Source organism: Diceros bicornis, chromosome 33 (genome assembly GCF_020826845.1).
Source record: "Diceros bicornis minor isolate mBicDic1 chromosome 33, mDicBic1.mat.cur, whole genome shotgun sequence".
NCBI classification, from domain to species: domain Eukaryota; kingdom Metazoa; phylum Chordata; class Mammalia; order Perissodactyla; family Rhinocerotidae; genus Diceros; species Diceros bicornis.
The window spans coordinates 34,953,401-34,981,069 of NC_080772.1; the positions used below are offsets into that span (position 1 = coordinate 34,953,401).

The 27,669-nt window shown below is 35.9% G+C and overlaps 1 protein-coding gene across 1 annotated transcript in view; it reads left to right on the top strand.

Annotated features, from left to right (window-relative positions):
* Nucleotides 1-27,669, top strand: part of RALYL (RALY RNA binding protein like) — a 706,869-nt gene that overhangs the window by 608,059 nt on the left and 71,141 nt on the right. The window contains exons 5-6 of the mRNA XM_058528955.1: nucleotides 16,961-17,008; nucleotides 26,703-26,866. Of these exons, the coding sequence (XP_058384938.1) occupies nucleotides 16,961-17,008; nucleotides 26,703-26,866 (212 nt within the window). The remainder of the gene's footprint in view (nucleotides 1-16,960; nucleotides 17,009-26,702; nucleotides 26,867-27,669) is intronic.

Below are 27,669 nucleotides of genomic sequence, written 5' to 3' on the forward strand. Positions count from 1 at the left end.
CAAACCCCTAGGACCCTGCCCTATCATAGTCCAATGAGATCTCCAGTCAACAAGCCCTGCACATGTGCACACACACACACACACACACACACACAGCTTCCAGTCAGGTTTTTGGGGCCTTGCTCTGAATTATGACCAACCAGCGAAGGATCACCAGATATCCAAGAAAATACTCTCTAACATGAAAGAAAGAAACCCCAGAGAAAATCAGAACTCCACAGAAATAAAGGGAATATAGGGAGTATAAAACTAAACTAAATAACCAAACAAGAAAAATCCTTAAAACCTATAATTACTATCCCTAGATTTAGGAAAATATATCATATCTATGTGAAAAGTATATTATTAAAAATTAACATATGGTGAAAATAAAAATTTATTAGAAACTAAAAACATTATAGCAGAAATGAAAAATTCAATAGAAGTTTGGAATATGAACTTAAAAGATCAAAAAGACAAAGAGAGGGAAAGCAGTAAAGAAATGACTTAAAAGTAATTAGAGACTTACTCCAGGAGTACAATATCAAGTAGTAGTTGTTTCACAAAGAGAAAACAGAGGGTATTATCAAATAAGTAATATGAGAAAATGGTCTAAAACTGAAAGATATGAGTTTTCAAATAGAAAGGTGCTCAGCACAGTGAATGAAGGATGACCCAAACTAAGGCCGATGAATTGTTACAGATAAGAAGAAGACCCTAAAACTTCCAGTAGAGGAATAAAAGCCACATACGAAGACTAGGAATCAGAGTGACATCAAATTTCTCAACTTTAGAAAATTGCGAACACTGGAATAATTCCTTCAAAATTCTGAGAGAAAATGATATCCAACCTGAAGACCCAGACTGTCAGTTCCACCAAACAGACTATCAATCAAGCATGAAGACAGGAAAAGATACAATCGACTCTTGTTATTTGTGGTAGTTATATTCTATAAAGGCCCTACAACTACTGCCTTAGCAAACACTGAACCATTACTCCTAGAGGAAATACAAGGTTAAGTTCCTGTGAGCCTCTGGTCACATTTTTATTAACCAATTGATACATAACCTTGCTTTATGTGTGTTTCTGTTTAAAGCTTGTTTTCTATATGTTGTTGATTCATTGACATCGAACTCATAGCCACAGCGCTATAACTCACGCCTGAAGGAAGCTCATCCAACGTACGTATTTTCTCCCTAAGGCACATCACAACCTTCTTGTGCTTAGGAACACTAGACGGTACTGCAGCACTTTGGTTGGGGGCCATTTCAAACAGCAAAGTCACCAACAAAAGGTACAAAAATACAGAAGACGTGGCACTAAATAGACCATGAAAACTACACTTGTTTATGGTGTGAGAGCTGAAACAAGAAGGCACTGCGTCGCCATGTTCAGTCTCAGCTGGGAATGTGCTACTTTGGTAACTCAAATTTTTTGCCATTCTGTGCATGTCTGTGAATGACCTTAAAAGCACTGAGAGTATTGACTTGGGGGTTACAAATAAACTTTGCAAACTCCCAAATATGAAATTCATGGATAATGAGAATCAACTGTATTTTAAAGAGAAGTCTCAGGATGATAAAGAGGACCAGTCTGGGTTCCAGGACAACTCCAGGAAGAATGAAAAAATTAGGCCGTTGATAAATACCAAGTAGACAACAATTTTTACAAGAAGGAAATGTAATCATTGCACAATCTATTGCTCAACTATAAATAATATTTATGTCATCATAACAAAGTAAACACTGAATATTGACTTAAAACAGAAGAGAATTAATGAGAAAAAAGCTATGGAAACCAACAAAAAATCTCTTAAGTACAAGTAAACAAAGCAATATTCTGAGGGTTCAAAGAGAACTCATTTCTCTGAATAAGATTTAATTCTATTCAGAATGAATAGGTGATCAAAAGGTACAAATTTCCAGTTATATGATTAATAAGTCCAAGAGATGTAATGTACAGCACCATGACTAACTGTATTATATATTTGAAAGTTGCTAAAAGAGTAAATCTTAAAAGTCCTCATCACAAGAAAAAAAATTTTAATTGTATGTGGTGATGATTGTTAACTAAACTTATTCTGGTAATCATTTCAAAATATATACATATATCAAATCATTATATTGTACACATCAAAATAATACAATGTTATATGTCAATTATATCTTAATAAAAAACGATTTAACTCTATAAACTGATGAGTATTATAGAAATTGTCTGTTTCTTCTGCCCAATAATGCTGAGAAGGAAAGTACTTCTAAGAAACATTAGTAGGTTATAATTAGAAGAGATTAATCTAGAAAATATCAGTTGACTGTTTAACAAAACTCCAGATTCAATACAATGCCTCCGTTGAAGCAGTCGATGCCAGATATGATACTATGGGAGGGAGAGGAGCCAATAAATGATATTAGGAAAAAACTTGATGAATGTTCCCTGAGGAAAATAGACAAAAGTGACAAAATGAGAAGAAAAATAAATGGATGACTGTCGATTGATTTTAATCTGTAAATAATAGGTATTCCCAAAGAGAACAATTTTACAGAGCATTAAAGAGTCAATAATGAAGGGCAAAATATAGTTCAATGTTTTTTTTTAAAATGAAGTTTTTAAAATTTTAAATGTAAAGAAACCATAGGTATCCATGTCAAAAAACTTTTGAAAAGCAAACTTTGGGAGAAAAAATAAAGTTGGACTCAGTTTTCCCTGTGTTGTATACTGCTGTGAAGACAATAATGGAGGTATTTTTGAGGGAAAGAATTCTGTGTTCAGCTATGTCGTTTTTCATGTATGGAGGTCATAGAAAGACATCAAGAGGAAATATGCTGTACCATGTACGTAACCCAGACAGAATTCTATCAAGGTAGCTGCTGACCTGGTTTGTCTACCCTGGACGCTAGCATCGCAAGGATCAACTCAATTTGTAAAAATATCTTTAACAATTATTTAGTCATGTTCTTTAAGCTGAGGACTTCGTGAAGAGGACAACACGATTTGTTGAGAGAATGTCTCTGGGAGAAAAATGATAGTGGTGGGAGACTATCTCTTGTAGAAACATGTAATCTAGGGATAAAAACTGGCATCTTAATCAGTGGGAATAAAAAAGAAACCACAACAATAAGCTATGTTTATACGTGAAGGTAATAATTGACAGAGCGTGCAAACCAAATCAATAGGAGTGGAAGAATTATTCGATATGCCATTTTTGCTTCTATACTATTTGTAGGAAACATGCATCTTAGGTAACATGTGCTCAGTGCAATATGAATTTGTAATAAAAAGAATATAGAAGACATATATGAGTAACTAAGCATTTGGGGAAAATGGGCAATTTAAAAAAAACCAAGTACATGTGCATAATGAAAGACAAAGTTTAGTATAGTATATAAAGATTTACTAAAATCTTCAAGACATTTTTGAATAATGGTGATAAAAGCTATCCTCCCAATTTTAATTTAAATGGTTTTGCTATTTTATATTAAGATAACAATTCTTTCTTGTTTGGGGGACATACCTATTATATCTAAGTAGTTTTACTCTTACTATTTTGCTTAGAATATATTACAAGGAATGTCTCTGAAATTTTATCAAATGCCTCTTGAACATCTACTGATGAAAATCATATTTTTTTCTCCTTTCATTTGTTTTTGTGCCAGATTACTCTGATAGATTTCCAGACCTGAGCCTGATATTAATTTCCTCTCTCTGGTGTACTTTGCCTTATTGAATTGCCTTTTACCAGTGAGATTAAGACTGAACTCGTTTCTTTTTCATCTTTCGTCTTTAGCACACCTAAAGCTATGTTTTTCTGAGTCAAGTTCTTACTATGTTCCATAGGTTTTGGAAGAAGCGTTCTTTTTATTTCTTTCTGGATAATATGAAAATTCAATTTTGATTTCTTCTTTAATCTGCATTTGATTGAGGGAGTCAAAGAGACTAGAACTGGTGCTAAACGGAAAGGGAGCCAGATTCAGGTCACTACCTTCCTAAAACCTGTGTGTGAAGAGCTGAGTCTCACATTTCAACAATGTAATTTGATTTTAATAAAATCATGAAATTCCAACTTGGAAGAAATCCCAGGACTATGTAATGCACTAATTCTCTTCTCTACAAAATCTACAAATTGCTTTCAGGCTCTTCTTGAGGCACACGTGTCTGTTAAACTGTGTTGTGCAAGATCATACAATGTTTTGTCAGGGTATTTTCCTTTTTATGATTCTATTCTCTTTCCCAAACTATGAGACGCTCTATATATTTGGAACTCGTTAGTCTATTTCTTTGTTACATTTAGCAGTATCATTCTTCCTTGTAATTACCACTCTTTAATACTTGTTGTGCTTTCTGGAGCCATGATGAATAAATTCAATGCCTCTTCCACCAGACAATCTTTCAAATATTTACACAGTTAGCTGCCTTCCTTCCCAAAGGCTTTCTCTAAACCAAACATCCTTATTTAATTCAACCATTTTCATATAGGGTCATCATTTTGAGACTAATTACCATTCCAATTTCTTTCATCTGTATGCATTCCAGTTGGCTAAATATCCTTCTGAAACTTCTCTGAGATACACTAAACTAAATATTTCCAGGGATATCTCAAAAGTGAAAGACCTGTGGAATTATTATCTCCTTTTTTTAAAGAGACTACATTTCATTTAATGCCTACTAAGATTTCATTAGCTTTATGGTAGTGTTATCACAATCACGGCTTATATTTGGCTTGCAGTTGATAAAAATACGTAAATATTTCTTAAACCAATACCTGGTAAACCACAGACAATGTGGTTTATGCTCTGGACTTTATTTGGTCATATTGATGCCTTGGTTGTCTCATTTATAAAATCAGGATAATATTAGTACTAATTCATAGGATTTTTAAGACAATTTAATGATCTGATAGATATAAAACACTCAGAACAGTGACTGATAAATGCTAAGCATTCAGTAAACGTTAGCCGTTAGCATTATTATCATTATTATCATCCCTTTTGACATCACTCTCAAACATTTCTATAAGCTAGTCTCTGCCATGAAGAACATGAGCAGATGATATATTTACCCTTGAAGGAAAACTTTAGAAAAATCAGGATAATCCAATAAGTTAAATAATAATAATAATAAAAATATCAACTACACAAGCTATGAAAAATGTTCATTTATAAATAGACAACCCACACCCTTTGACTGTGTGTCACATATGGTCATTCTCAAACATGTAGGATACAAGTATGCCTAAAGTGGGTTGTATCAGGCAAGGGCCAGTCAAGAAACAGGAGACAGAAACCACACCAGTCACTTTAACAGGGAAAAGTTAATATGAGGAATTATTAACTAGTAAAATATGGTTAACTAGTTAAAAAGCATAAAAGAGACCGCAAAAGAATATCAAAATAGAAAATGTAGGGAACAGCTCCTCCTCTCTCTGTGGCTGAGGGAGAGCATCCAAGGAAGGAACAAACTTGAAGAGCCTCTCCCTCCAAGGCTGAGACTCACTACCCATTAGAGAGCATGTGGCTGCAGCCTACTGGATGGCACAAAGGTTTGTTAGGGTGTTGGCGGACTGGGGATAATGAATAGGCACCCTCTGCTGGGGTGTCAGTGAGAATCTCTGGGTCTCTCATATACTGCTGACAGTAGTGACAGAGGAATGGGAAGTGCATGGGAACCTGGAAAAAGAAGCCCCTTCCTCTTCTATGCCTTGCAGTTTCCTCCAGCGCCCTCTAGTGACAAACCCCAACATAGTGGCGACTGGCCAAGGAGCCATGTTCACAGGATCCAGCTCCATTAACACAAAGCAAGAGCGAAAAAAAAGGTGGACTTAGAGCTGAGAGGCAATAAATTAATATTTATTGGCAGAAAGGTGTAACCCAACATAGCAGTTGTAATGGTGTAAACCTTCTAATAGTGATATTCAGGTGTTTGAACATTCTAATATAGACATTCTTTCTACATAAAACGTCTATAAAAATTCTAATGTAGACTTTTCCTACAAAAAGTAACAACAATAAATATTATAGCAGAAAGTTTTACAGACATGTACCGTTCAATTCAAAAACTATCTACTGGATGACTACAAACACCCTGCCTTTTTAGAGCTCACAATCTAGTGAGATACATTCATGAATGGTCAGTTAGGATATTAAATGTTCAGGTAGAATTCTGTATGCATAAGAGGCTCTAAGAACAAGATCTGCCATTTATGACTAAATTCAGTTAAAACAAAAAGATGGATAATACTCTACAGGGCTTTGACATGAGTCTTCCTGGAATCTTTTACTCTGAAAACTTCAGTGTCAAGAAATTCAGACAAATTAGATTAAGTTCAAAGAAGGAAGACGGGAATGATTAATGGGAATAGAGAGATTGGTTCGTGAAGGGAAAAGCTATCAGAAATAAATCTATATAGATTAGCTAAGTGACAGGAAAAGCAGAGAGCTGACAAGCCTGAGTCAAATGTAAATACAAAAAGGCTATAATCAAGGAATAGCATGATAAGTGGAATTTCGTCTAACTCAACAAACTTTATAATTGAGGAAGATGTGGGCTTGAGTTAGGCGTTTAAGAATGGATACATATTCAACAGAAAGAAGATCCAACATATGTTGGCAGACGGAGAGCTGGAGCAAGGCCTCATAACAGGAAACTTGCTTTTGAGCAACCAGTTGAGCTAATGCAGCAGACTGTGTAGAAATGTAAGAATATCTCTGAGAGCAAGGAGCTTTTCTGTGCCCCATGGAAAGTAGGTGCTGGGAAATGGTGAATGATTCATAGAGTAATTGAATGAATTGTTAAAGAATGTTGGAAAAAGGAGCTGCATTTTGGGGAGTACTCAATATTGACGAGTCTGAACATTAGCTTGTAGGCTATGAGGAGTAATTGAAGAGTTTGTCTTTGTTTTTTTATTTTTGATATTCTGTAAAAAGAATGCTTTCAAGTCACTAGCAGCATATATGATGGGTAGGAGACATGGAAATACTTGGGACCAGGAACACGTGTGTGGAGACCATTTCACTGGTCCAGGTGCGAGGCTGTATACTAGGCAGGTCTTCAAAATAGCTAGATGTTTGGTTCTCCTATTTTCACATTTATAATTCTCTTACCAGGTGTGTCATGCTGTTTGTGAAAAGTAAATTTTCGTTTTCATTGTAGCTTTATCAAGTAATCATGAATTGAGGGGAATCATTTTTTTTTTTCATTCATTCTAGACCAGCCAGAAGACAGAAGTGAAAACTAAACACAATTTTGGAATTCCATGTGTAAATATCCTTCCTAACAGAACACAGAATACAGAAGGGTAACAAGCATGCCCCATTCATGGTGATACTTCCAAAATCAGAATCCTTGTGTTCTTTCAGCCAGGAAAGAGAAAAATAATTCTCTTTTTTTTCTCCTCTTTCTCTCTTGTTCCCAGAATTCAGTCTTCACGCATCCTTGTATTAAAGTAACCATCCTTTAAATGTGTGAGACAGTAAGCTTGACTCACAGCAAGTAAGAGACCAGAACTCTTAAATGGGCTGGATGGATTATTTTAATCTTTTGAACTTCATCATTTTATCTTCCTGAGCTGTCAGGTCCTGACCCACAATTAGCCAGAAACTCTATGAATGTGCCATAATCATTTAGGTTCCTGTTAGCCTCCTCCCCCGGTCCAAAGGTCCTTGGTAGTAAACTGAGTATTTTGCTAATGAAATTTAGACTAAATAGCTTATTTCACTGTTCTTGAATTTTGAATATATGTGTGTATATGTACCCACTACACACACACACACACGCATAGACACACATAGACACACACACACAGACACACACACACGTAGATACACACACACACATAGACACACACACACACACATAGACACACACACACATAGACACACACACACACACTCCCAAGTAAATTTACAGATTTATACATTTTCCCTAAAGTGAAAATGGACAGATTTTTGTCCACGTATTTTCTTGGCTAAGTTTATAAATCTCTTCAACTGGATAAACTCTGACAGTTGGAAACTTACACCCAATTTTGTGAGAAGTGACAAACAGGATCCCGTAGTGCCTCTGAGGGCACTTCTGACCTCACCGGCAACCTTAACTGTGGAGAAGTAGGCGCTGGAAATTCAGTCAGTGAGCCTACGTTACATCTTCTGCATTCATGACGTCCCTAGGTATTCTGAAGAACAACTGTGCTGAGCAGAGAGAATAAACTTCAGGAGGCCCTGTTCTCCATTCTTGTTTCGTAATTTTCTACCTACCCACAGTGCTTGACCACCTAGAAGGACTCTCTTTTAGACATTCACTTGTCAAATCCCTGTCCTTTCACAAGGACCCGTTCAGATGCCATCTCTTCATGAAGCCTTGTCTAATCCCTGTGTCCCACCAACCACATCCTATTTCTTCCACCTATAAGCTCTCATAGCAGTTTTTATTTCAATTTTAGCATTTATCAAATTCTGCCTTGAATTATGGCCGTATACGTATCTGTCTAATCCCTTGTTTTTTTTTTTTGTTTTTTTTTTTTTTTTTGCTGAGGAAGATTGTCCTTGAGCTAACAGCTGTGCCAATCTTCCTCTATTTTGTATGTGGGTGGCCGCCACAGCATGGCCACCAATGAGTAGTATAGGTCCATGCCCTGGAACTGAACCCAGACCGCCAAAGTGGAGTACGCCGAACTTAACCACTAGGTCACGGGGCTGGCCCCATCTAGTCCCGTGTATTTCTATTGACATTCCTTGAGAATGTCATGTTAGAAGCCATGTGCTGCTGATATTTATTCCACGACTCCTAGTACTGTGCCTGACTTACAAAAAGTGCTCAATAATTTATTATTCAATTTAATTTAGGGAGCCAGATATAGCTATTGAGAAGGCTCCAGTAGTAATTATTATTGGCAGGAAATCTGTTAAGAAACTGTTAAAGTGTTCCCTCCTTGTGCTAGGAGTTTATTAATATTCTTCAGATTATATTTTAATGAAGTTCTGTGATGGAAAATAAAAAGAAATACTTTGGTGTATTAGTCTGATCATGTAAAGCTGGTTTTATGAATTCAAAGGGATTAGATAAAATTGATCACATATATTGTAATATCCAATGAGTTGTGATTTCTTGTTCTATAAATGAAAAAGTTTAAATGAAATTCCAAAGAAGTTGCTTGGTCTCAGTTAATCTTCAGTAATAAAAGAAAGAGTGTGAGTGCACAACTCTAAACAATTACTTTACTAATTATGATTTCCCCTAAATTTTTTTTTTTTTAAGATTTTATTTATTTATTCTTTCCCCCAAAGCCCCAGCAGATAGTTGTATGTCATAGCTGCACATCCTTCTAGTTGCTGTATGTGGGACACGGCCTCAGCATGGCCGGAGAAGCGGTACGTCGGTGCGCGCCCGGGATCCGAACCCGGGCCGCCACCAGCAGAGCGCACGCACTTAACCACTAAGCCATGGGGCCGGCCCTCCCCTAAATTTTGAAGGAATCTGAGCCAATAAAATAAAGGTACATTGAAAAGTAGAATAAAAGTTGTAAAAGTGTACCAGATTTAAAAATTAGAATAGAAATTATTTATTTGTGTTAAATATTCAAAACTATTGTTTAACATTTTAGAAAATTGAGTACCTCTCCCTAGCCACTGACTATGCCCCTAAATGACAAAAGCGTTAACATTTACTGGACTTAATTTCCTCCTGGACAATGCCCTACACAACTAATTTATTATCATTTTTTTCAATGACCTGAGAACCAGAGTGTCATATAAAATTAAGGCAATGAAAGTTGCAAAGGTTCCTCTCTCAGAAACCAAAATAGATTAGCCCATGAGCATAATGGCACCACTCTTAGTTTATGAGGCGGGAAAAGGGGATCATTTATAACTTGAAAGACAAGTTTTTCCTGGCAATAAAATTCCAGGATACATAAAATACCTAATAAATCTTGGGCTGACCCGTGAATAGTGGTTAAGCTGGTGCGCTTCGGGGGCCTGGGGTTGGCAGGTTCGGATCCCCAGTGCGGAACGATGTACCGCTTGTCAAGCTGTGCTGTGGCAGTGTTCCACATATAACGTAGAGGAAGATGGGCACAGATGTTAGCCCAGGGCCAGTCTTCCTCAGCAAAAAGAGGAGGATTGGCAACGGATGTTAACTCAGGGTAATCTTCCTCACCAAAAAAAAACGAAAACAAAAACCTAATAAACCTGAATATGACTCCTGGAAATGCCATTTTTGGCAGTTAATTTCAAATAGAGGTTTACACAGAAAGAAAGAGAGGGATTTTTGTGAAAGAGATAGAATCTGGTGGAGAAAAAAAAGACAAAAAAAGAACTGAGGAGGGCGGCAGGAAGACTGAAGAAAGCCGAGGGGACATGAATCAGAATTGCCCTGTGGTGATCTCTTTTCATCTCTTTGAATCTCTTCTTCTTGCTTGGAAATCCAGCTTGATTTTCCAGCTTGTGACCTAACCCACTACAGCCATGACATTTCTGCTAAAAGCCTAAACCATTAAGACAAAAGTTGTGATTACCAAACAGGTCTGATTGTGCTTTTCATTTCATTCTTAACTTGACAGGTAAAATTGAGTTCATGATGGCAGGCAGAAGGACTTGGAGATCAAACAATTCAAGATACTTAGCTATAACTTGTTCTTGTAAATATGTCTTAGCATCAGGATGGAACAAAAAATAAGCAGATTGGACAAGGTAAATTTAAGTAGCAATGGAGGAAAATAAAAATGTATTATTTTCTTTTTTCTCATTCATTTTTTTTTTTTTTGTGAGGAAGATCAGCCCTGAGCTAACATCTGCTAATCCTCGTCTTTTTTGCTGAGGAAGACTGGCCCTGGGCTAACATCCGTGCCCATCTTCCTCCACTTTATATGGGACACCGCCACAGCATGGCTTGACAAGCGGTACATCGTTCCGCACTGGGGATCCGAACCTGCAAACCCCAGGCCGCCACAGCAGAACTCACGCACTTAACCACTTGCGCCACTGGGCCGGCCCTTGTGATTCATTTTTAAATTTCCAGAAGGCTGTTAAATTATTGAAGTATTTCCTAAAGGTGTAAGACATATCACTGTCATCCACATTAATAACACATTTATTAATTGATCCATGTGTCATATTTTCTTCTTGTAATTAAACTTCGCTGTCTGAGGTTATAATGTATAAAAAAAGTCTCAGAAAAAATATTATAAAACAATTTAGTCACATGGCCTTCCTCTGTTTATTTGATTACATCTGAAAATACTGAGAATTTTCTTTGTATCAAAGTTATTGTCCCATCAAACAATAGCTATTTAATGCATCTAAAATGTCTAAGACCATGTCTGATACTTAGTAAATGCTCAGTTTTATTTGTTAGAATCAGTAACTTCTCAACATTATTTTATTATTACTTTATTATTGTTGTTATTATTAAATTTCTGATTGCTAGGCACTGCCTGGAGAATGAAACTGGGAAACAAATATCTAAAGGATGCTTGGCATTTAGGGAGCTTACAAAGGAAGAAAGGACATATATAAAAATTAAGATGAATTTATACATCTTTAAGTGTTCTCATCATCTTGTTGATAAACCTTTAAAATGCTCTCTTTAACATGGAAGAAAAATAAAATTACATATACTAAAGTATTAAGATTATTAAGCTTGTTTAAATTAACAAATGTATCAAGAAACATGACACAATAGAATCAGATAAACGTGTTTAAAGTTCACCTCTAAGAAAACTGATAAAATACATTCATTGAGTGATTACCATGTACCAGAAATTGTACTGTCCCATTTTGCAGATGAAGTTTAGAGAGATTGAATAGATTGTCCAGTGTTGTTATAGGCTAATTGTGTGCCCCCAAAATTCAGATGTTGAAGCCCTAACTAACCCCTAATACCTCAGAATGTGACTGTATTTGGACATAGGGCCTTTGAAGAAATAATTAAGTTAAAATGAGGTCATTAGGGTGGGCCATTATGCAATATGACTGGTGTGCTTATACAAGAGGAGGTTAGAACACAGACAACCCAGACAGAGAGACAACCATGTGAGGACACAGCAAGAAGGCAGCCATCTGCCACATAAAAAAAGTGGCCTCAGAAAAAAACAAATCTGTTGACACCTTGATCTTCAACTCCTAGCCTCCAGAATTGTGAGAAAATAAATTTATGTTGTTTAAGCCACCCAGTCTGGTATTTTGTTAGGGCAGCCATAACAAACTAATACATATATTGTATCTAGTTTCGAGCTCCGTCTCCTGTTCACATCTGACCTAACTATTCTGCTGTCTCCTCCTCCTCCCTTGACTTCTATAAAGATTTTATTTATTTATTTATTTTCCCCCCAAAGCCCCAGTAGATAGTTGTATGTCATAGCTGCACATCCTTCTAGTTGCTGTATGTGGGAGACGGCCTCAGCATGGCCAGAGAAGCGATGCGTTGGTGCGCGCCTGGAATCCGAACCCAGGCCGCCAGCAGCAGAGCGCGTGCACCTAACTGCCAAGCCACGAGGCCAGCCCTCTCCCTTGACTTCTAAATTCTAGAGTCCAGCCTCCCTTCTTTCTCTCTACACTCACTTCTAAAGAAGATCTAGCTTTTTTGTTAGCTTTATTACCATCAGCATGCTCACAGCTCCCAGATTTATTTCCCCAGCAAGCCTTCTCTTTGGGGATCCCCTCGGTTAGATGTCCAGTTACCCCTGAAAGTGTTTCTTGGCTATATCACAGACATCCAAATGCTATCTTGCCCAAAACTAATTCTTCTAGAACCTCCTCCTCCTGACCTTTTCCAGGTCAACAAAGGGTAATGCAATCTCCCCAGCTTCTCAACCAAAACAGTGATAAATCCAGTTGAATCTACCTCCAAAACATGTCTTGAATCTGTCTTCACCTCTCCATCTTTTCTGCTGCGGTGTTGCCTAGGACACTGTTATTTCTTGTCTCACTGAAGGCAGTAGCCCTGGACTGGCCTTCTCGCTTCATTAAATTTATCAAGATTTTTCCTGACTTGTGCCTTTGTGCTTTCTGTTCCCTCTGTCTGTCGCTTTTCTCCCCTGGCTTTTGATAGGACCTTTCTCATCCTTCAAGTTTCCGGTTATATGTCACTTCCTCAGAGAGGCCAGCCCTGAACAATCTCTTTAAATAGTTCTCCCCCTCTGTTTTTTTCTATCTCATTCATTTCCTTCTAAGAATTTCCTGCTTAAATCTTTTTTTTATTAAATTATTTTCTGTTTCCATCACTGTCAAAGGAAAATTGCACCAGACAAATTAAACAGGAGAGGAAGACTTTATTCAAGACTATTGAAGTAGAGGATAGAGGTTGGACTCAATTCCTTGAAACAAAAGGCAGAGGAGTTTTTAAGAGGTGGGGTGAGCTAGTGGGAATAGTGGGGAGACCGGTCAACGTGATTAGGCTGTCTGTGTTTGCTAGTGGGCTTTTATCAAAGTTAGGCTCCTACCCTCCCCAGAGACTGGGAGATAGAGGCCCTCTCTTTCTTGAGGATTACATTTCAAAGATGCTCCCAGGTCCTTGAGAAAGGCATTCCTAGGTTGTAAAACCGTCAAGAGGCTGTGAGAAGATTTACCTGTCAAAGAAGCAGAGAAAGAATTTACAGTTCCAAGTTTTCTGAAGAAAATGCTCCAAGAAAAAAGAGGTCAGAGGCCTATAGTCAGGAAGAAACCTGTCTATAGTTTAGTCACACTGAGGAGAATAGTAAGGCTCTCTTGATCACCACTAAATTGTAAGATTCATGATTAAAGAAGAAACTATTTCACTTCTACACCTAAACGCCTAGTATAGTTCCTGACACACATGTCCTTAATAAAATTTTGACAAATGAGCATATGAATGACTATGCTACTAGATACTTACCTGTGTTTTCTAGAGTATTTAACATCTCTAGACCTCAGTGTCCTGTAAAGGCAATAATACTCAGCATCTTATAGCTTGTTGCTAAGGTCAAATCAGATTGTGTGTGTAAAAGCACCAAGAATAGGGTTTCAATAACTAGAATGTTTCCTTCCACAGATGCCATGATTTTTAACAAACTCTAAACAAAATTCTTAAAGTGATGCACTATTTCGTTCATCTTTTTTTGCTTTGCTTTGACTGTTGGAAACCTCATTTGTGCTATCCAAACATGAAAGCTATTATACATACATTTTTATTCTACTAACATATTTTCCCCCACCTTATTGAGCTATAATTGACATATAGCATCGTGCAAGTTTAATGTGTATGAGATGTTAATTTAATACATTTATATATTGGAAAATGATTACCACCATAGCATCAGCTAACACCTCCATCACATCACATAATTATCATTGCTTTAGTGTCCATCAATGGATGAAAGGATAAAGAAGATGTGGTATATATTTATATGTGTGTGTGTGTGTGTGTGTGTGTGTGTGTGTGCAATGGAATATTATTCAGTCATGAGAAAGAAGGAAATCCTGCCATTTGTGACAACATGAATCGACCTTGAAGGATTATGCTAAGTGAAATAAGTCAGATAGAAAAAGACAAATACTGTATGATATCACTTATCTGTGGAATCTGAAAAAGCCAAAGTCATAGGGACAGAGTAGAATGGTGTCTTCCAGGGGCTGGGGGGTGGCAGAAATGGGGAAAACATTGGTCAAAGTGTACAAACTTTCAGTTATAAAATGAATAAGTCTGAGGATCTACCAACATATTCTTAAAAAAAATAATTACACATAAGATACAATGATGATTACCCATGGCAAATGTGAGTAAAAGTAGCATTCTAGCAACAGGGTTTGGAACGGGTGTCGTCGTATCCCTTGTTCTCTGCGGAACTAAGTGTATCACGATGAAAGAGGTGTATGTGCTGCGGTATCAGGAAGGTTTTGAAGTGAAATTTATACCTTCAGGTTTGGTGGTAGCCAATAGGTTGTCTTTGAAATCTCTCAACACAACATCATAGTTGTGTCTACAGCAGCAATATAAACTAAAGCATAAAACATTACTACTGTAAGTCTGTGACTGTCAGACGAACGTGGCTATTTTTGCTGTCAGTTTAGGCAACGGCCTCATTGTCCTCCTGGGTTTGCACAGGTGGATACAGCAGTGATGCTCTGGCCAGACGATGCTCAGTCTTCCATCCAGACACTCACCTAGAGGAGGTCTCCACTTTGCATTTCAGAACTTGAGTTTACACTCAATGTGTTGCATTATACAGTGTTGGAGGCAGAACTAACCCTGTCTAATAGGCTAGATATGCTACAGCAGGCTTTTCCCTTCTGAGGAGATAGAAATACATTTATCCCTAAATTCCCAGAAGAAATAACAAGTGCTTCTGAACATGTTCTTTCAATTTTTGTAACATAAGAATAGTTACAAACTAAAGGACTGTTAAATTGATCATTTTGGGGAATATAAAATTATGTGTCTGTTGTAGTTCCAAAAAGTTAAACACAGAATTACTGTATGATCTAGCAATTCCACTTCTAGGTCTATACCCAAAAGAAATGAAAAGCTGAGACTGTAACAAATACTTGCACACCAATGTTCGTAGCAGCATCATTCGCAGCAGCCAAGAGGTGGAAACAACTCAAATGTCTATCAACAGATGAATAGACAAACAAAGAGTGGTTATATCATTATATATTATATATATTATTATTATATACAATGTTATATTATTCAGTCATAAAAAGGAATGAAATTCTGATACGTGCTACAAAGATAAACCTTGAAAACATTATAACTTAAGCCAGATTAAAAAGGACAAATATTGTATGATTGCACTATATGAGGTGCCTAGAATAAGCAAATTCATAGAGACAGGAAGTAGAATGGAGGTTACTAGGGGCTGGGGGAGGGAGAGTGGGGAGTTGCTGTTTAATGGGTACAGAATTGCTGTGTGGGATGATGAAAAATTCTGAAAGTGGACAGTAGTGATATTTGCACAACATTGTGAATCTACTCAATACCACTGAATTCTACACTTAAAAATGGTTAAAATGATAAAATTTATGTTATATATATTTTATGACAATAAAGAAATAAATGAACTAACATTAAAAATAATTACTCCCATGTAGTGCAGATACCGCATTCATCATGAGATTAAGTTTCTTCCAGGTTGGGCAGGGTTGCAACCTGTCATGAAAAAAGCTCCAGACGTAGATTCAGAAGGATTTTTCCCCAGTCTCAGCTCTGTCACATACTAGTGATAGAAAATCTGAGCAGGTTGCTTAGGTCCTTTGCACTTTAGTCTCTTCCAGTTCCAGCATCCAACAGAGCTGTTTTGAGGACTAAAATTAAAAGGAAATAATGCATATGAAATGCTTTGTAAATTCCAGCAACTGTACAAATGGCTGGGGGCAATTTTTATTAAATATTCCTTTAAGGAGCTTAGTTTTACTAATCTTATCACTAAAAAGCACTTATTAATTCCTATTTAAATACCCTAAAATATTAAATTATTATTGGTAAGATTCAACCAAAGTGTTTTTTTTTTCTCTCTGTATTGAATCATAAGATTTTTAGAATGAAAGAGAAATGCAGAATTTCTGAGGAAACCACATTCCTCTTTACCATTCCGATAGTGAGTGGGCTACTAACCTTTCCATTTATATTATTTCCATACCTCTTGTTCATTGTTTAGCCTCATTGTACATACCTTAGGAAGAAGATATAACTATATTATATCTTGTCTGGGAAAAAAATGATCTTCATTCATAATTAATTACTCCTTTTTAAACTATTTAAAAAATTTATTTTATTACCTGCTCTTGTCTTCCATTCCAAACCATACAAACCATTATCAGCCTCTGTATTGTCAGACATATAAAAATAATTTGCCATGGCACTATATCCAAGTGGACGTTATCTTGTAAAACCCTTTGGATACATAATTACATTGAAAAATAAATGTTTTAAAAGTAACAAATTTCTTGCTGTAACGTCATAAATAAATACCAAAATTAATGTGGCTGAAACAAATGTCAACTAATTTTTTGTTTCCCTCCTTAGTGGCTATGTCTTTGACTATGATTACTACAGAGATGATTTCTACAATCGGTAGGTAAATTTTTCATCTTTGTTTCCCTTTGAGTTAGATTATCTTTTAACTATTTTGTGTAGTTTATTCATAAGTATTCTTGATTGATATGTTTAAAATAATATTTTATAGTAAAAATTTAAAGAATACTAAGTCCCCCAAAATATAATATGGACAGATTTTCCTATTTTCATTGGACTTACTAAAGGATAGCTACGTCTTGGACTTTTAGGACTTTGGAGGTGCTTAAGCCTAAAATTTGGTTTCTGACATTTGGATGATATTGTAAAGATTTGATTAACCAGTATTATTTTCCAGGTCTATTGTTGACTTAGAAATCTTCAAGACTGAGCATTTTGTAAACTCAGAAAATGACTCCAACCTTCTAAAATACGTCTGCTTTCATATGACACATTGAAAATGCTATATTGGTTAGATTTGGTAAAAATTACAAACAGTTCTTGCTTTGCATGGTAGTATGGGACCAAAAAGGAAACGATGCAAAGTGATGTTAATAATCAGTGGAAAAAAAATAAGATTCTCCATGATCTTTAAAAAGGTTCATCAAAACATTAAAAACTCTCTTACTCTCCGTTATAAGTATATAAGGAAATGCGGTAAAACTAATAGTTATTTAGTACACTGTATTTTAAAACAGTAAAAATATTGAGAATTAATGTGTTTTATTTCTTTGTAAAAAGACTTATCTGGAGTAGTTTGAACAGTGCTTGCAAACTTGAAAAAATTGTTTGTAACAGACATTTTAAATAGGGAAGAAACTTCGTGATCCCTTGTAAGGGTCTCGTTCCATTTGCTCCAGGCACACGGGTCTTTTTTCAGTTCCACAAGAACACCGTGCTCCTTCCTGCCTCAGGACCTTCCTCTGTGTTGCCCTTTCTTTTAGACCTCCCTCCACCATCTAGTTAACTTGACTTCATCCTTCGCATCCCAGCATGAACACCACTCTCAGACTCATTGAGGTTCTTCTGTTCCCATCTCTCAGCACCCAGTACTGTTCCTTCACAGCACTTCTCCTGGTTTTGAATGCTGTGTTTCTTTCTGTGATGGCAGTATTTGAGTCACGTCTGCCTTCCTCCATGAGGACAGGAAAGATGCTCAGTTTTGCAATTCGTGTTGTTAATTCATCTCCTTAGATTTAGAGATTTTGCTTTTCCCAAGGTCGCACAGTTAATTAATGACAAAACTACAACTATAATCTATCCATTTAGATTCAATAATCAACTGTATGAATATGCAAAACAGAAGAGGAGCAATATCAGTCTATGGAGTTAAATAAAAGGAAACAGCCTTACCTAAATGGAAATCAGACCCACAACCATACCTTCATCACCACTATGCTCAAACTACTGAGTTAAGTTATTTCACTAGTTATCCCTTTATGACCAAATATGAATTTTTAAGGATGATTTTTCTCAAATTTTTATAATTTCTACAAAATATAATATTTTATTTTAAATATTAAGTAGCTTGTAATAACTTGTTCTAAAAATGATGTGACGAGCTGGCAGCATTAAAATAATCCCATTTACTATTAAGATAACATTTGGATAGCCTTTATACTATTGGAAAATTTTAGTTTTTGAAAATTTTAAAGACATTTTCTAATATAGCTCTTTTTTTTCAGGATGCAGAACACTGTCCTAATTGTTATGAATAAAGTTTTCAATTAATATATATTGTCTTTTCGTTTGTCAGTATGAAACTATTTTAGTATTGTAATCTCTAAAGTGTTTTCTATAATATGACTTCCTCCCACATTTAAAGAATTTCCACCTAAAATGGAGTTTGGTCTAAATGACAGGAGACCCAAGTTCTGGTAATTAATCGTGTAATTTTGGGCACGTAGTCAGGTTTTCAGTTTTCTCATCTTTAAAAGGAAGCCAAGATCTGCATTTTACTGTGTATGAATTATAGCTCAATAAAATCACTAGATAGATAGATTGATTGATTGATTGATAGATCGATCTATCCCTGTCAAAGAGCAAGAGCCTTAATCAACTAAAAAATTATAGAGCCTGAAGCTTTCAGATGCCTCTCCGCTACACAAAAACCTAACACTGAAGAATTTCCAAAATCATTTATTTGTCTTATATAAAATCTGTTTGGCTTATAAGTGTGCAAAAGATCAGTATGGTTGTATTGCTAACAGATTGTCTGAGCAGTCTGTGCTCTCATTAATTTTTCCATTTATTGCGCTTGGCTACCAGTGGTATACTTGGGAGTTCCCTGTGAACATAGATTCCTGTGAAAGGAAAACAGAATGGAGAGGCCAGACAAGATAAGAAGCTTACAAAGACAGTGCTAACAGTTTTAGCCACAGTAATTCCTCGTAAATTACACCCTGCTCATTTCCTCTCGTTTTGCTAGTGATGCAAACTTAGGCAAGTTATTTAACATGGCAAAAGCTGTTTTCCCCTCCATGAAGAGAGCATGAAATTAATTCTTGCCTCATAAGATTGTTCTGAGGATCAAATGAAATAATATATGTATAATGATCAGCATTATGCTTGGTATATTTTTAGTGCTTAATCAGTTAACTGTTAATGACAGTTAACAGTAACTATTAACAATGATGGTGAATGTATTTCTTACACTGATATTCATGTAGTAATGTCCCTATGACTCAGAAATAAGCTGGTTGGTCAGTTGTCATTCCATAACAGTCCATTGTAACACCTCTGGATGATTCTCTTTTTGGTTTTCCTTCTGCTCCCAGAGCATTCCAGGTGCAGCCAAACACACTTCCCTGCAGAGAGACAGCACTCAGCTCTTTCCTTTAACCCCACACTGCTTTGTTTTTGGTCAGGAAAACAGAAATTGCATAGTTATATTTAACAGGGATAATTGTATGTAAAAACTTTCTAACTAGGAATTAAGGAACTGAAAAAGTGAAAAGAAAATGTTATGGTCTAATGGAGTTAGCAACCACGGGGAGCAGCTACCCCCTGTAAGGCTGGGGAAACGGAGGCAGAGGTTGGGATTATCAAAATTTAATGTGGAAAAAGGAACTTGCAGAGCTGGAGCTGTGAAGAGGAGGTTCCGCTCAGCTATTGCTGCTGTGCCTGAGCCCAGAGGGAGACCTGTGGGGCTGGAACCCAGACCTCCAAGGTAGCATGAAGACACTCTTCTGCAGCTGTTGCCAAATTACTCAAACTGGATTCAGCTGCTGCTACTGGAATGAATCGGTTCTGCCGGGATGAAGAAATAAGGCTAGAGTAGTGCTGACAAGAACAGGAAGCATCCTGTCTTCCTGCTCCAGCCTTGCAGTCTCTCAGGTCCTTTATTGGCTGAGCCTAGTAAGGAGCAGCAGGCCCCACAGGAATGTGACTTACAGAGTCCCAGCCCCAGCTGTAGCTAAAGGTGGGTCTGAGGCTGTGAGATTATAGCTTAGTAACTGACATGCATCCACATCATATTGTTATCCGATTTCTGCCAGTTTGGCAATTCTAATGTAATTGGGGATTTTCAACCCTTAGACAGTTTTAGCTTAGAAAACTTCTTTACACAAAGTTCCATCTTTTTGTGATTGTTTTGATACATTGACTCACCAGTAACTTTTCCAAAGACTAGTTTAGTGTCTATCCATGGTTTCAGAGATCATGAAGAGTATCACTAAATAATAGACTTGAGTGGTTATTCTAAACTTTCATATTTTTATATTACACAAAGCATTGTCCAATGATTTACAGCATTTAATGGTATTTTCTTCTAAAAGGTCAAGTATGACTCGAAATGAAGGACATTACGTGTTATTAAAACTAAGCATAAATATTTATACTCTTCCAAGTAAAGGACAAGGAGATGTATATCTAAAAATATATTGACTCCCCCGGGGAATGTTTTCAATTGCTGAGATATTAGCAGTTTTAATCCAACTTTTTTTCAATACTGTCAAGAAGAGCACTGAGCAGTTTATAACCTCCAGTAATGAGTAAACTTTCGTTAATAGAGAAAAAGAAATGCCAGAGGTGCTATACCATATAGAAAACATACACTGTATACATATTAAATGATTCAAAATGGGCATTGTTCAACGCCAGAACCATTTGGCCTTGTATATATTAACAGAAGAGAAGTTACTAGAGTTGCAATGTTAATGAAAAAAACTCTAAGTCAAGTTGCAGTTGTTTCAGATTATTGATTAGTAAAGCACAGTATATATTCATGAATATTGGAAAAACATATTAGCAAGAGGCAATGTCTGTTTCATTATGCAAATTTAAGTTAGCCTCTGGTAAATGGTATTCCACTTAAAACATTTGCAAATGACAGCACAGTACAGTTGACAAAGGGTATGATTTGGAGTCAGAAGACATGCGTTTCAGGCCTGTGTGCACATGTTAACTGGTTAAACTTGGGCAAGTCACGTCATCCCTTTCTCGTAAGTTTTCTTCATGGGCAAAACGGCTTAACAATATGCACATTACAGAATTATAAGAATTAAATAAGAGAATCATTTTATTGATTTATAACCTTACAATTGCTATTTGAATGTATTAACGTTTTAATTACCCAAAGCTGTACACAAGATATAGCAGATAGCAAAGTTGTGCAAAATATAAAGAGTATACCGAGGTCAAAATATTGCAAAAAAGATCTTTCAAGATTTCAAATAGCTTGCCTTTAAAAGCATGTTCGAGAAGCATTTGCACAATATCCAGGGAGGGAACTTCACTGAAAATCTCAGAAAAGTTTAATGAGAAAAAACAGAAATAAAAATTATTCATTTATGGGTCTCAAGTGAAGTGTGCCTTTAAAAATTATTTTCTGATTCAGTTGTAACCAAAAGCTTATTTGAAGTCAGGGTGGAAATTATAGACAGATTTTATGAATTTCCAGTAGTTCTAATAGTGTAGAAAACAGATATACAAGTAGGATATAAGAATCATTCATGTGGATTTCAAATATATCCTTTCTTAAGAATGAATAGGCATTTTAATTTGGTTTTATAGACTATACATCTGTCAGAAGTTAAGCATGCTGAAGAGGAGAGTTCAAGGCTGAATCAAGACACAGGGAAAGATCTTCTCTGGTCCTCTGGTCATTGATCTTCACATATGTGCTAAAGGGCCCAGTGAGAACGTGGCCCTGAACTTGTTCTTAGGTTTTGGCTCTGGGTGGCCCAGGTATTTAGGCCCTAGTCCAGACCACATATTTCTGTTAGATTAACCACATAGTGACTAGAAGTTTTGATTCATAAGTGGGGAAAGTGAAGATCTCTTTTCATGAAGGAAATTTAAAAGAAAAAAGATAATTACCAATTCTTGAAATCACTGTTTATCTAAAATGAAAATTTAGTGTTCAGTGACAAAATACTATGCAAATATTACATTTTCAAAAGTTTTTCTTGAATTTTAAAATCACATTAGTTGACAACGGAAAATAGGCATTAAGTCAAAAGTCCACGAGGTACTGATTTATTAGAATGGAGAGTCTCTACTTGAAAAATGCAGGACAGCCATTAAAATAAACATTAGGAAGACAATTTAGCAGGCTTGAGAAATGTTTTTAATATAAACCGAAGAGAATTAGCTAGAATACATGACTGTGCACCTATTATGTTTTCACTATGTGAAAAATATGGATACCTGGAGAAAAAAGATTAGAGATGATGGTAGTTATTTCAGAGCGTGAGAGTGGGAGTGTGTTTTTTTCTAAACCATTGCTTTATTATTGTTAAAGCCTAATAATAACAAACTTTTAATAAATACAAGCATTCAAAATTATATTCATTTTATATGTCAATATGCCATTATATTCCCTTTGTCCAAAAAGGAGTTATTTTTTAATAGCTGATATCCTTATTCTTCCTAGAGACAAGTTATGTTTATTTTTATCAAGTAAATTAATACTAAAATTATTTACCAGTTTTTAGCTTTTTCTAAGTAATAAAATTCCATATCCAGATATTATTAAAGCAAACAAAATTCCAGGCAAGAAATGGGCACAGGAAAAGTAGAAATATTTATTAGATAAAACAAATTAAATCCTCAAATTTCCTCAATGGGTTGCTTTTATTAAAATTTGACTATATTTATTTTATTTACTGCTTGAGACTAGGTCTTTTAGAGTTTTTATTTTAAAATAGACCTTTGGGAAGAGGAAATTATGTTTGGCTTCATTATAAACCATTATCTATTTGACCAGTAAATATTAGGGGGAAAACAGTATTCTTATTTCTTTGAGAGTTTTTATTTTAAAATAGGCCTTGGGGAAGGAAAAATTTTGTGTTTGGCTTCATTATAAATCATTATCTATTCGACCAGTAAGGTATTAGAGGAAAAACAGTATTCTGACTAAGCAATATTAGGGAAAATGAAGAACCATTAAAGAAAAGGAGAGGGAATATAATTCTAAGAATGGAAGGAACAAAAAAATAGGAGGAAGGAAGAAATTTCCAGCTTTTAACTGACTTTTGAGATTTGGATTTCACTTAATTCTGTTGGATTGCAATCTTTGTTGTCAGTCTGTAATCTTTAATGGACTATTTCCTTTGTCTTGGCGGTATGTGCCAATCTAATATTTTGTAAAGGCAAAATTTCTTTGATTTGCTGTAAACAGAATTCTGATAAGAAAGCCAATGCTTGTGTCTCCTTCACATGCTGCCTTTCACCTACTTCCCCGTACATTTAGAAGAACCCCTACATCCCATCTTGCAATCCCAGGAAACCTGCCCCCCTTCCCATCCTTATCTTGTTATGTTTTAATGCATTAGGATAATACCCAGTCTTCCTTCCTTTCGTCTCTGGTAAATTTGCGTGCCCAATCAAAATTAAGAAACTCCCCAACTCCATTAAATTTTGCAAATTAAAAAATTATGCTCTCATGTGAAATGCCGTATAGTTGTCCCTCAGTATCCACAGAGGATTGGTTCCAGGATGCCTGTGGATACCAAAATCCCCGGATGCTCAAGTCTCTTATATAAAACGGCATAGTATTTGCATATAACCTACACACATCCTCTCATATACTTTAAATTATCTCTAGATTATTTATATACTTAATTTAATTTAAATACTGTGTAGATAGCTGTTATACTGTATTGTTTAGGGAATAAATGACAAGAAAAAAAGTCTGTACATGTTCAGTACAGACACCACCATCATAGGTCTTTGATACACAGTTGGTTGAATCCCTAGATGGGAAACCTGTGAATACAGAGGGCCGACTGTACCTTTCTTTAGTTTTATTTTATAAATTACATATCACTTTTAAAAATTTAAATTCTGATACTGCATATCTTCCCATTTGAGTGGCAGAAAAAATTGGAAAAACTTACCTGATTCCTTGATGAGAAAGGAGAAATCTCTGTTTGAAGCAACTCCCCAAAATATTCAGAGAACAAGGGCTGTGCTGCATAGGAATTGACAACAAAGGACACAACTCATACTGAGTATGTTCCTAAAATGTACTAAAAGTACGTCACAAATACAAGGAACAAATGCAGCTCTCTTTTCTCAACATACGATCAGGCCTGGCCAACACTGGAGGCTCTATAATCCTTGGCTGGAAGAAGCAATCGACATATTGATAAACATTTCAGTTTCCTATAAAGTATTATTGAATTGCATCGTAATTGAAGTAGCAGTGAGTGCGGTGGCTTTACTTGCCCTGCATTTTCATTATGGCGCTCTTACATCATTATATATTTTAGTTGTGCTTTAGAAATTTTCTTAACCCAATTTATAGATTAGCTTATTTAACGAACCTGCTAAATTGTAATTTCATGGCCTGGGGAAATGGTCCCTCCAAAAGAGCTTGCTTCTTATGCCCTGGAAGAGATGAGTCAATGGCCATATTTTCTTTTCCCTCAGTAGCTTTGGGTATCGTAGCTCATGAAAAGTGCCTTGGTGTTTTGGTTCACTGACTTAAGGTGTTCTGTGAATTCAACTTGTAAATAAGTAATGTAGACCCTGTTTTGTGATTGAAATGAGGGGCAGATTTCGTTGACCTTTGGATTTTCCCGCCCCCAGTGGTGTGGATAATATTCATAACCCTTCTCAGCCTCATCCTGCCTGTACTCTTTGAAGTCAACTATAATGTGTTGACATCCGTGACCGGCTCTTTGCTGGCGGTTCTCCGGCACTAATGGACTTTATTTGCAGAGGATGGCACTTCTCTTGAACTCTGTCTCATTTCATTTCTTTTCCTCTGCAGACAGCTCTTAGTTTCTCCCTAGCATGTTTCCAAAATGCTTTGAACACTTTAGCTCTATACTGTAGGAGACATTCCTTGTACAAAGTTTTGCTTTAAATGTGGTTTATATACTACTTTTTTCCCCACAGTGTCATAGTTTTAAATGTTTCTGAATGAGTATTTGAAAACCAGCCTATCTTAATTGTTATTAAATTTTATATATTATTTCCCAAAAAGGGATTATCACATTTTCATCTGTATGTGTAAAGAAGATATAATTTTATGAAATAATCTATTATAGAAAGTTTTTTTTTTATTTTCTTCCTGTTCTTGTCTCACTTCAGACTTTCATATTAGATTATTTTTATTGACTGTTTTAAAGCAATTATGAGAATGTAATCCATATAATGATGTCACAATAAAATATGTAACAATCATTATTTTAAGTCAATAGTGCTATTTTCTTTATAGTGGATAATGTAATAACACATCTGATTCACTGGCAAATAGATTTAAAAATAAATACATAAATATATCTTCATATTTTTTCTCTGACCTTTTATGCTGCTCAAATGTGCTAAGTCACGCAAATATTGGTTGTCTGTGTGTATGCAGTATAAATAATATGAAACTTTTGAATCTATGAATTACATATTTATATAAATGAGTAAATGCTCTTATACTTTTATTCCTTTCGTTGTTTAATGGAAATGCATTGATTGTGGTAAATATCATTTTTTATTTTTTAGCAAAAATTTCTAGGAGTTTTATCGATATTCTTTTTTGTTACAGAAATATTCAATAGCTAACTATACAGATATCTCTAGTCTCAATCTGCACATCTAGCAAATTGTCAGAATAGTAGAAAGATATCCTGATACATATTTCCCCCAGTACTTTAGTCAACAAGGTTTGTCCTCCTACTGGAACCATTGCATTCAAACTCTGTCTCCTCCTTTCCACAGTCAGAGGAGACTTTGATTACTTAAAAAGCCTTTACTTTTTAAGAGATATGGCACCATATTCATTTGTGTCTCATAACTGTTTTCTTTAAACTAGTCTTACTTCTGATTTTTTTCCTTCCAAGCTGTTTTCTGATTGGACAATAATAATTTTCTTTGCTTTGTTCCTTATTCTGCATGACCTTTTCCTCTTCAAACTAGTGTGCTAGTAAGCGTCTGATGGGTAAGAGGAAGATTTCTGTTCCTAAGAAGGGTAAATCTGTTAAACCACGCAAAGATATATGCTTGGGAACGAAGGTCAGAATAATTTCAACAAATTGCACCATACTATTGGAGCAAAGCTCTTTGTCCTCTCATGCCTTAAAAATGAGTTCACACTGGACAGTCAGAGTCTAATGTTCAGAAAGCATAGACTATTTTAGCAGCCTATTTTTTTAGTGAAAAATGAATCTTCTAATAAATACCTGTGTGAGAATAACAACAATAACAAGAACATTTATTGACATTTTACAAGGCCATTCTGTTGATCATTTCACATATTTGATAGAACACTTGGGCACAAACCAACTCTCAGCTCCATCTGTGTTTTGTGAAGGCTGTTTGATTACCACGGGCGTGTGCCTCCGCCTCCCAGGGCAGTAATCCCGCTGAAGCGTCCCAGAGTGGCTGTGACAACGACCCGCAGGGGAAAAGGAGTCTTTTCCATGAAAGGGGGCTCGAGATCTACTGTCAGTGGGTCTTCCTCATCAGGCTCCAAATGTAAGTAATCTTCCTTATTTTATTTCCCTTTTAAAAAGGTGGGGATAATTGTCATTGCTTGAATGCCTAGATTCAATAAATTAATCAAATAATTATGGAGTGCTTGCTATATACAAAGTATTAGAGAAACATAAAATGGAGGAGAGCTGATGTCTGCTTTCCACCACACTGTATTTCAGGAAGTGACACAGACACAAACATAACTAACAAAAACCCAGGACCAATTTGAAAACAGTTTTATCAGAGCAAATAACGTGCCCTTGACTCACTTAGCTCATGACATATTCTAGTCTGGACATGGAAAGTTGCTTTTAGTGAAGGAACAATTCCATTTCAGAAAGGAAGTACATATACGATCTTTTCAAAGAAACATTATGCAAAATTAGTACGTTTTGAATATTTGAGCATTAGGATAATTAAGATAGGCAAACAATATAGTAGAGTTATAAAAAGCATAACTTACCATACTATTCTAAATTATTATGAGTTATGTGTCTGAAAGTATATTTAATGTCATAAAAAATAAAATATTTACATAATTTCACATTAGTTAGTAAAAAGTAGAGATACAAACTTTCCAACTAAACAGACTGCTAAATTTTTTTGTGTGTGTGTGAGGAAGATCAGCCCTGACCTAACACCTGCCAATCCTCTTTTTGCTGAGGAAGACTGGCCCTGGGCCAACATCCATGCCTATCTTCCTCCACTTTATATGGGACGCCGCCACAGCATGGCCTGCTAAGCGATGGTCACTGTACGCCCGGGATCGGAACGGGTGAACCCCAGGCCACCACAGTGAAGCG